Source organism: Propithecus coquereli, unplaced genomic scaffold, assembly GCF_000956105.1.
Source record: "Propithecus coquereli isolate 6110/MARCELLA unplaced genomic scaffold, Pcoq_1.0 Scaffold515, whole genome shotgun sequence".
Lineage (NCBI taxonomy): Eukaryota > Metazoa > Chordata > Mammalia > Primates > Indriidae > Propithecus > Propithecus coquereli.
The window spans coordinates 460,707-470,592 of record NW_012151008.1 but is presented as its reverse complement, the minus strand read 5'-3'; the positions used below and the strand labels follow the sequence as shown (position 1 = coordinate 470,592).

Below are 9,886 nucleotides of genomic sequence, written 5' to 3'. Positions count from 1 at the left end.
AGCCTCCCATAGTGCTGGCATTATAGATATGAGCCACCACACCTGTCCATGTTTTGTTCTATTTCACAACTAAAATATGAATTTAGTACAACTCCCTTCACATAAAGAGCTTCTGCTCTTTTCCTGCCTTGTTTTGAATTTTATTTTGAAAGTTAAACTCCCTGGGGTAACAGGATTCCAGTCTCATGACTAGAAGCAGCTCTTTTTGCATGATATGCACAGTGCTCTTTCTCCTCCCAATCTCTGACACAGCCTCACTTCCCCACCTCACACCTCTACGTCCCGACCTCCACAAGACACTTGTGCTCCTGATATACTACTGCAGGCCAGGCATTCAGGAAAGGCCAGCAATGAAGGTGCATCCAAAAATATATTTTATTCAACCCAGGATGTCCAATAAAGGCTCTGGACATGTAACAAACATGTTAGTTTACAAATGCTACATTCATTATCAGAGGCAGACCAAGGCCTCAGACAAAGGAAAGCTATATCCCACTACCTTACCATAACCTGGATCAAAGAACTTGGGGCCAAACAAATTAAAGTCAACACTCAACAATCAAGCCATGGGTAAATGATCCTGAGACCCTGTATCTGAAACCCATTAGAAGGACCATGAACCTGGGCCTTCTGCTCAACCTCAATAGAAGTTAGATCTAAAACTGACAATCTATAGGATCATAAGTACTTAGGGTTTTTTAAAATTTATTTAACACAACTATTCATTTTGTTTTTAATCTAAATAAAGTCTTTCATTTGTCACAACAGCCAAACTATACTTCAGTTTTGATTCCATCTAGTGATATTAACAGTTGCTAATATTTGTTGAGCACTTACTATGAGTCAGGCACTGCGCTAAGTGTTCATGCCTCATCTCATTTAACCAATATTATTTGGTCAGGTCTCAGCAGAGGTAGAAAGCATAGCCTACTGATAACTGGGAGATTGATGGTCAGCTCTGCTAATGGACATAAGTGTTTCAGTTTCCAACCCATCTCTTCAAGACTAAGAAGAGAGGAGCTTCCAGCTTGTCAGAGATGTCTTCTCAGGGGTAACCTGCATTGCAACTTCTCCAGCTCAGATAGATTCACACCTTCTAATCTGCTTGCCTGCAAACCGGGATTTGAAGAAAGTTTTCCCATTTCAGGGAGACTATAAGTTGGAGTAAGGCACTGTTATTAATCACAAGAAAAGGTGTAATTTAACTCTCCTGTTTCCCAAGTGTTCATAAACTGCTGACAGCTTATTATTTTAAAGGAAGTAAACTGAGCTCTCCCAGGCTCACAGGGCAGGAGGCAAGTTTACTCTCATCTCTGAAGCCTTTCTCCTCACCTGGCACAGGACTGGGACAGGGGTTTGGCAAAGCCTCAGAAGGCAGCCAGCCCCCAGGAGCGGTTCTGTCGGGGGAAGGGAGCCTCTAGGCTAACGACGGAGCTCTGACCCACCCTTGAACTTCAAAGGGAGTAGCCAGACCCTCCCAGAAAGGGCGAGGCTACCGGGTACTCTTGGGAGACGCTGGAAATCTTCAGGGCCAGAGCTGGAGGAAGCGAGCTGGGCGACCCAGTGGGGAGAGGGGAGGGAAACTGAGCCAAGGCGGGGACCGGGGCGGGCTTCGGGGGAGCCAGAGCCTTCTAAAGAAGTTCGGAGGATTCTGGGCGGCGGGGACTGGAGAGCGGCCGAGTTTTCTTTTATAAAAAGGCGAGTGAGAGAAAAGAAAACAAAAAACCTCGTCTGAGCATGACTCTTGGCAGTGGTGCTTTCGCCAGCGCCTCTGCAGCGGCTCCCAGAGAAAGCCCGCCAGATAGGGACAGACAGACCGACCATCCGAGCGAGCGGAAGACCGGCCAGGAGCGGCCCACGTCGCAGCGCCGCTTGGAATGCCCCAGGGGGTGGGGGAGGCTGCACCGACTCCTCAAAAATTGGTTCGGAGACAATTGGCCATCCATATGGAACAGATAAAGTAGATCCCTATCTCACAGCAGGCCTCCGAATAAATTCCAGATGAACTAAAGACCTACGGGGAACAAGCAAAACTATTATAGAGCTTTTGGAAGAAAACAGAAGGATGGTTACATGGCGCTGGGATGGGGAGGTTTCTCTAACAGAGTATAAAACGTGCAAAACGTAAAGGAAAAGATGGGTAACTTACCATTAAAATTAAAATCTTCTCCAGTACAAAAGACAAAGTGTAAAGACAAGCTATGGACTGAGAGGATATTTGCATACAACGAATACTAAATTTCTACAATACCTTAGAGCTCTAAGAGAAACTACCCAATAGAAAAATGGGCAAAGGCTATGAACAGGCAATTCCCACAGGAAGAATCCCAAAAAGGACAGTAACAAGAAAAGTAAATTAACTTCACTTGTGATCATAACTGGATATTCCAACCATAAAATTTCTCTCAGCAGTCACAGCGTTGACAAAATTTGACATCCGATAACCCCAGTGTAGATGTGGATGTAGAGAAATGAGGCTGCTATTGCTGATAAGAGTGTAAATTGGTACATCTAGGAGAAAATATGCAAAACCTAGTAAAGCTGAAACTGCGCATGCCAGGGACAGTGTCCTTCATGTTCACAAGAGGACAACTCTGAGGTAGTGAGGAATAGTTGGGAACAATATAACGGCACCTGTCCAGAAATAAACTGATTTTAGTCATCCAATGAAATACTATAAAGCAGTTAAAAAGAATGATATAAATCTACATGTATCAACATGGCTCATTCACAAAAACGTAATGTAGGGTGTAAAAAACAGGTTGCAAAAGGATATTACATTCTGAAATCATTTATATAAAATTTTAAAACACACAAAAAAGTAAAGACAAAATCATGTATGTTTAAATTTTTCCATAATTTACAGTAAAACAGAAATCACAATGAGCTATCACTTCATATCCGTTAGAATGGCTATTATCAAAAAAACAGAGGTACCAAGTGTTGGGGGGGATGAAATTGGAACTGTCAAAAGAAAGAAGCCAGGGAAAGAAGCCAGACACAAAAGGACAAATACTTTATGGTTCCACTTGTATGAGAAACCAACAACAGTCAGATTCATAGAGACAGAAAGTAGAATGCTGGTCACCAGGGATTGGCGGGAGGAGAGAATGGGAAGTTACTGTTTAACGGGTATACAGTTTCAGTTTGGGAAGATGAAAAAGTTCTGCAGATGGGTAGTGGTGATGGTTACAAAACAATGTGAATGTACTTAATGCCCCAGAACTGTATGCGATACGCATAAATAGTTAAAATTATAAATTATATATATATATGTATTGTAACACAAGAAAAAGAAATTTAAGAGAAGTTAGCTTGAATTCATCCCCTGGACCTAGCAGAGCCGGCAGAGTCGCTCACCTACCTATATAAGTAGGTAACTGCATACACCTGGACCATCACGCAGACCTGGCCGCCCCTCCTCTTCTCTCCCTCACACCCAGGTTGCGACCCTGCTGGCCCCATTAAATCTCACCGCGCAGGCGCGGAGCGGTGGGCAGGGAAGGGCGTGGCCTCACTCTGCGCTTGTGCTGAATTCCAGCTGCGACTGCTTAGGGATAAAATGATGCCCAGGTTGGGCTCCGCCGCCCTTCGGCCGTGGAGCTGCCCGAACTGCACACGCGCAGACCGAGCGTTCGCGTCAAGAGACGGAGGGAGCGCGCGCTCCCCACGTAATGCGCGCCGGGCTGCCAGGCATTCGTCTCGCCCGTGACTCCCGGCAGGCTGGGGCTGGCGCGCCCACGTCTGAAGAGCGATGCCCCGGGAGATCATCACCCTGCAGCTGGGCCAGTGCGGCAACCAGAGTGAGCAAGCGAGCGCTGGGCCCCGCCAGTCTCTGGTTCTGTCCCTTCGGGTCCCACCCAAGTGCCTGGCATCCACCAGTCCCTTTTCCCTTCCATGAACCTCCTGCCCTACTGCGCATGATGACTCAGACCAAGAGCTGCGCCTCCAGCCCTGGGCTGTGACAGCTCCCAGACCCAGGCGTCTTAGGTCCACCCTCTCTGGTTGTGACAGCCTCTGAGCCTAAAACTGGGCTCCTCAGGCCTTAGGGCTCTAGCAGACCCGGGCATCTCCCCCCCTCCCCCAGTTGGGTTCGAGTTCTGGAAACAACTGTGCGCTGAACATGGTATCAGCCCCGAGGGCATCGTGGAGGAGTTCGCCACCGAGGGCACTGACCGCAAGGACGTCTTTTTCTACCAGGTGCCCCCAGCGACTTGGCCAGGGCAGCCAGGGGCCCAGGGGCCTGAAGGGAAGGGAGTGGCTTGGTACCGGGAAACCCGCTGGGCAGAGGGGCCAGGCAGCTGTCTTGAGGAGGGAGGGCCAGAAGGAGCCAGAGTTGGGAGGACTTGGGACTTGGCCTGCCCTAGCTGATTGGGCCCCCTCCTGGACTTCCCTTGACAGGCAGACGATGAGCACTACATCCCCCGGGCTGTGCTGCTGGACCTGGAGCCCCGGGTGATCCACTCCATCCTCAACTCCCCTTATGCCAAGCTCTACAACCCAGAGAACATCTACCTGTCAGAGCACGGAGGAGGAGCTGGCAACAACTGGGCCAGCGGCTTCTCCCAGGTGTCCAGGCGACCATCCCAGAAACCCTTAATGTTCTCACCCTGGGGCAGGGCAGGCTCAAGCAACCTAGGAATTTGAACAGACCAGATTGGCAATAACTAAGAGACAAAGGGATACTGTAAAGAGAGGGAAAGCCAGGGAGAGGTTATGCAAATTTGTGCAAATTGTTTGCAAAAGTAGCGTTTATGGGTTGAGGGCTAAGGCCAGGGCTCTGCTTCAGGATGGCAATAATGTCCCAGAGTAGATAGAGTTTTTGATGTTGAAAAAAGATGCTCTATGGAACTTTTGGACCCATCTTCCCTTTCCACGTTTCTGTACAGGGTGAGAAAATCCATGAAGACATCTTTGACATCATAGACAGAGAAGCAGATGGCAGTGACAGTCTAGAGGTGAGGTTCTGCTGGGGGAGGGCAGTGAGTGGGGGAAGCCCGAAGAGTGCTGGGGAAAGGTCAGGAGGTAGCCTATGATGTGATGGGGGCAATTCAATTCAAACCCCATTAATTGAGCATCAGATGTGGGATATTGAGGGAAATAAGCCACAGTCCTTGTTTGCAAGGGGAAGTGGTAATCTGGATGGCATCAGCTCCTTAGATGTGAGTCATTCAGCTGCTTCTCTGGCTCTGAGCCTTCCCAAGAAGCCTCAGCCTGGATAGATAAGGAGCAGCCTTGAGACGCTAGTGTGTTGAGAGTGGGGTATGAGACAAGGAAACCCTCTCCCCCAACCCCTGGAGATTGCTTCTCCAATTCTTCCCACACTGGGTGTGATAGTGAAATATATATTTTTTTGTTTTCTTCCACAGTTCCTATAACCCTTGTAATTTCCTAAGTGACTAGAGCAATAAGAGTATCTTTTTGTTAAAATATTTGACCTTTTATCCTTGGTATCTGGAACAGCTCCAAAAACAGTCTTTTTTTATACCAAGCCCCTTTCAACCAAACCTGAGCTTATGTTAATCAGGTGATTTTTGGAAAGGTCCTAGATAACTACTAGGTGGGGGCTGGTTGCCAGGGAAACCAAATTGATGCTCTTAGGGTTGTAGTTTATAGCCCCACTCTCACGTCCCCCACACTTCTAAGGAGAGGTGAGGGGCCGAAGACTGTGGTATGGTACCTGTAATCCTAGCACTTTGGGAGGCTGAGGCGAGAGGATCTCTTGAGGCCAGAGTTTGAGAACAGCCTGAGCAAGAGCGAAAACTTGTCTCTACAAAAAAATTTTAAAAATTAGAGGCAGGAGGATCACTTGAACCCAGGAGTTGGAGGCTACAGTGAACTATGATGTTGCCACTGCATTCTAGCCAGGGCAACAGAGCAAGATGCTATCTCAAAAAAAACCAAAAAAGATTGAGTTGATCACCAATGCACAATGATTTAATCAGTTATGCCTGTGTAATGAAGCCTCCATAAACATTCCAAAGGACTGAGTCCAGGGTCTTCCAGGAAAGTGAAAAGAACACATCCACTTGCTGGGAGGGTGGTATACCCCAACTCCAAGGGACAGAAGCACCTGTGCTTGGGACCCATCCAGACCAGGGACTTTCTCTTGATCTGGCTGTTTGTTTATAATATATCCTTTAAAATATCCTTTATATTATAATAAACCAGTAAATGTCAGTGTTTCCCTGAGTTTTGTGAACCACTCTAGCAAATTAATTGAACACAAGGAGGGGGTCCTGAGAACCCCAATTTATAGCCTGTTGTTCAGAGACACAGGTAAAACAACCTGGAGCTTGTGATTGGCATTGGAAGTGGGGTTCAGTCTTGTAGGACTGAGCCCTCAACCTGTGGGTTCTTATGCTATCTACAGGTACAGATGATGCTCAGCTTATGATGGGTTTATCAGAATATATCATAAGTTGAAATGCATTGGGTTACAGCCAATAAATCCATCAGAAAGTCAAAAAATCATTAAGTTGAACCATCATAAGTCAGGCACAGTCTGTAGATAGGTCAGAATTGAAGTGAATTAGTGGGCACCCAGCTGGTGTCTACTGCAGAATTGATTGCTTACTTGATGTGTGAGGTATAACCACCACACACCTGGTGACAGAAGCATGTCGTGAGAGTACAGTGGGGGAAACTGTGAGTTTGTTATTCCTATACAGGGTTTCGTGCTGTGTCACTCCATTGCTGGGGGGACAGGTTCTGGCCTGGGCTCCTACCTCCTAGAGCGACTGAATGACAGGTAAGCCTGTTTTGGGGGAGTGGGCGTTAACCCTGGTTCCCTGGGTAATGGCTTTCCTTTTTGTCACTTTTTTCTCTTGAGCTGGGAAGTGTGCCACTATCCATTTTGAGTCATAGGGTTTACCTAGGGAGAGGAGGGTATCTACAGAGTTTGCTGCTTAAACCTTATCCTTTTTGGCTCTGAAGACTCAGTTCTGTCCTCACTCCTTTTCTATAAGAGCTTGGTGGCCCTTGGAAAGGGTTGGTCCTTGTTGTCCTTAGAGAAGACAGAGATGGGCAGTGATGGGGGTCTTTCCAATGGACTGTGCCAACCTCCCCTTTTCCCTCTTCCTTACTCTCAGGTACCCCAAGAAGCTGGTGCAGACGTACTCAGTGTTTCCCTACCAGGACGAGATGAGCGATGTGGTGGTCCAGCCCTACAACTCTCTCCTCACACTCAAGAGGCTGACCCAGAACGCAGACTGTGTGGTGAGCAAAGGAAGAGGGAATTGGGGGCTTTGGTCTGTCTCCCCAAGCCAGCGAGTCACACACACCCTGCCCTTCCCAAGCCCCTGCGCACGTAGAGAACAGAGGACCAACAAAGCCATACATACCTGTCAGCCAAATTAAGAAATAAGGTCCTGACCTCCAAGTTGTTCACAGTTCCTTTTAGGCAGCAAGACTCTCAACAAAGTGAATATACCCACCACCACCACCACCATGTACCCCCACGCTGCCTACCTAATGCCTGCTAATGCTTGAACTCTCAGTTCAAGGGTCACTTTTCTTGGCAAAACTTTCCCTGGCTACTCAGTCACAGTCAGAATCCTCTGTGTGTGTTTCAGGTAGTTAACTGTAGTTTTCTGTTGTTTTATATTTAATGTCTGTCTCCCTCCACCAGACTATAGGCCTAATGAGGGGAAAGACCACACGTGTTTCCCTCTCTGTGGTCTCTGCAGAGCCAGGCATAGTGTGCAGCACATGGGGCTACTCACATATTTCCTTACTGTCCTGCATGGTCCAAAAGTGTCTCATGATGCCCCAGAAACGGTGCTTTCCCTTTATTATTTATTTATTTATTTATTGTTTTGTACTTTCCTTTTAAATTAACAAACCTACTTCCTGGTTTTACAGTTCAGCAGGGACTAAACCAATATCTTATTTCTATGCCTCCTTTCACCGCAAGAAGATGCTATGACTCTTTTCTGTCCCCCCAGGTGGTGCTGGACAACACGGCCCTGAACCGGATCGCCACAGACCGCCTACACATCCAGAACCCGTCCTTCTCCCAGATCAACCAGCTGGTGAGCCCCCACTCCTGGGCTCCTTTGGTCTGGAAGGAAGCCCTCCTTGCTGGAGGACCATCTGGGGAAGGGAGGTCCTGCCCAGGCCGAGGCCCATGACATGGCACCCCCGTCCCCAGGTGTCCACCATCATGTCGGCCAGCACCACCACCCTGCGCTACCCCGGCTACATGAACAACGACCTCATCGGCCTCATCGCCTCGCTCATTCCCACCCCACGGCTCCACTTCCTCATGACCGGCTACACCCCCCTCACCACAGACCAGTCAGTAAGAGCAGCCCTCGGTGTCCCAGGCTGAGCTAGTCCTGGGCCCGGCAGGCCCTGGCCCAGCCTTTCTCTGCCCCCTGCTGCCCCAGGAGCTGCCCTCTGGTCCCCAGAGGCTCAGGCACTGGCACCGAGCTGGCCACTTCCTTGCTGATTTGCCGTCCATCTTCCCTCTGCCTTTGGCTCCTGCCACAGACACCATTCTACCCCGGGTCTGATGGGGATGAGTTGACTTCTCTGTCCATGCACCTCTGGACCATGCCCTGAGTGCTGGCCTGGTCCCTGTGACCCACCCTCCCATCAGGTGGCCAGCGTGAGGAAGACCACGGTCCTGGATGTGATGAGGCGGCTGCTGCAGCCCAAGAACGTGATGGTGTCCACAGGCCGGGACCGCCAGACCAACCACTGCTACATCGCCATCCTCAACATCATCCAGGGAGAGGTGGACCCCACCCAGGTAGGCGAGGCCCCGTTGTTCTATCCCCAGCACCCACAGGGGTAGAGGAGAGGCTGCCCCTTCACTGCCCCTGTGCCCACCCCAGGTCCACAAGAGCCTACAGAGGATCCGGGAACGGAAGTTAGCCAACTTCATCCCCTGGGGCCCAGCCAGCATCCAGGTGGCCCTGTCGAGGAAGTCTCCCTACCTGCCCTCAGCCCACCGGGTCAGCGGGCTCATGATGGCCAACCACACTAGCATCTCTTCGGTGAGTCTAGTCACCTGGTCTTCTTTGGCCACTCTGTTGGACTAGTCACCTTCATCTTCTTCCCCAAGTCCATTCTTAACTCCTGTCCTACACCGGCTCCCATTTTGGAGATTTTCGTCTCTTTCAGCTCTTTGAAAGTTCCTGCCAGCAGTTCGACAAGCTTCGGAAGCGGGATGCCTTCCTGGAGCAGTTCCGCAAGGAGGACATGTTCAAGGACAACTTTGATGAGATGGACAGGTCCAGGGAGGTTGTTCAGGAGCTCATCGATGAGTACCATGCTGCCACACAGCCGGATTACATCTCCTGGGGCACCCAGGAGCAGTGATTTCCTCTCCACGACTCCCCCTGGACAGGAGGCACAGCCTACACCATGCCTGGCCCCTCCGACCCAACTTATTGACAACATCTCTTGGTTCATCTCCAGCCCATGAGCTGTTCCTGCATCCTCCCTTCTATGCCCTCACTGTTAATATGCTTGTAATAAAGTAATAAAGCTTGATTGTCAGTTTAGTCAGGGCTTGATCTGTGAACACAAGGGATGGTGAAGGCATCTCCAGTTTCTAGAAATGTGACAGTAGGGTGGCCTTCACCTTCTCTAACTTCTTACCACTTAGTCTAGGTCTTAGTGTGTCCACTGTTTCCATTGGCATCCCTCACCTTGAACCAGGCTGTTTTGTTGGAGTCGGCCCTTCTCTCAAGATCACAGAAGTTTCCTGAGATCTGCTGTCTTCTCAGTACCTAAGCTCCAGCCCCAATGTGGGCCAATGTTGCCCCAGCCTCCTCCACTCAGGGCAGAGGAGGTAGAGTCTGCCAAAGTAGGGCCACCACATTCTGAGCAGGTCAGGAAAGCTGGGATTCTGGATTCCTAGTGCCCAGGGCCATTA

At 49.4% G+C, this 9,886-nt stretch overlaps 1 protein-coding gene across 1 annotated transcript; it reads left to right on the top strand.

Moving 5' to 3' along the window:
* Positions 1-3,754: 3,754 nt before the first annotated feature.
* Positions 3,755-9,327, top strand: TUBG2 (tubulin, gamma 2). Its single transcript, XM_012656669.1, has 11 exons — positions 3,755-3,803; positions 4,088-4,200; positions 4,402-4,569; positions 4,890-4,958; positions 6,672-6,751; positions 7,092-7,218; positions 7,947-8,033; positions 8,153-8,302; positions 8,603-8,755; positions 8,841-9,002; positions 9,130-9,327. The coding sequence occupies exons 1-11, from the start codon at positions 3,755-3,757 to the stop codon at positions 9,325-9,327; spliced, it is 1,356 nt and encodes a 451-aa protein (XP_012512123.1).
* The last annotated feature ends 559 nt before the right edge of the window (positions 9,328-9,886 follow it).

Bases quoted from the DNA above. Each gene is read 5' to 3' on its own strand.
- TUBG2 (XM_012656669.1), top strand. From the start codon at position 3,755: ATGCCCCGGGAGATCATCACCCTGCAGCTGGGCCAGTGCGGCAACCAG. The intron at 6,752-7,091 runs GTAAGCCTGTTT...CCTTACTCTCAG, and splicing joins CTAGAGCGACTGAATGACAG to GTACCCCAAGAAGCTGGTGC. The intron at 8,756-8,840 runs GTAGGCGAGGCC...TGCCCACCCCAG, and splicing joins GAGAGGTGGACCCCACCCAG to GTCCACAAGAGCCTACAGAG.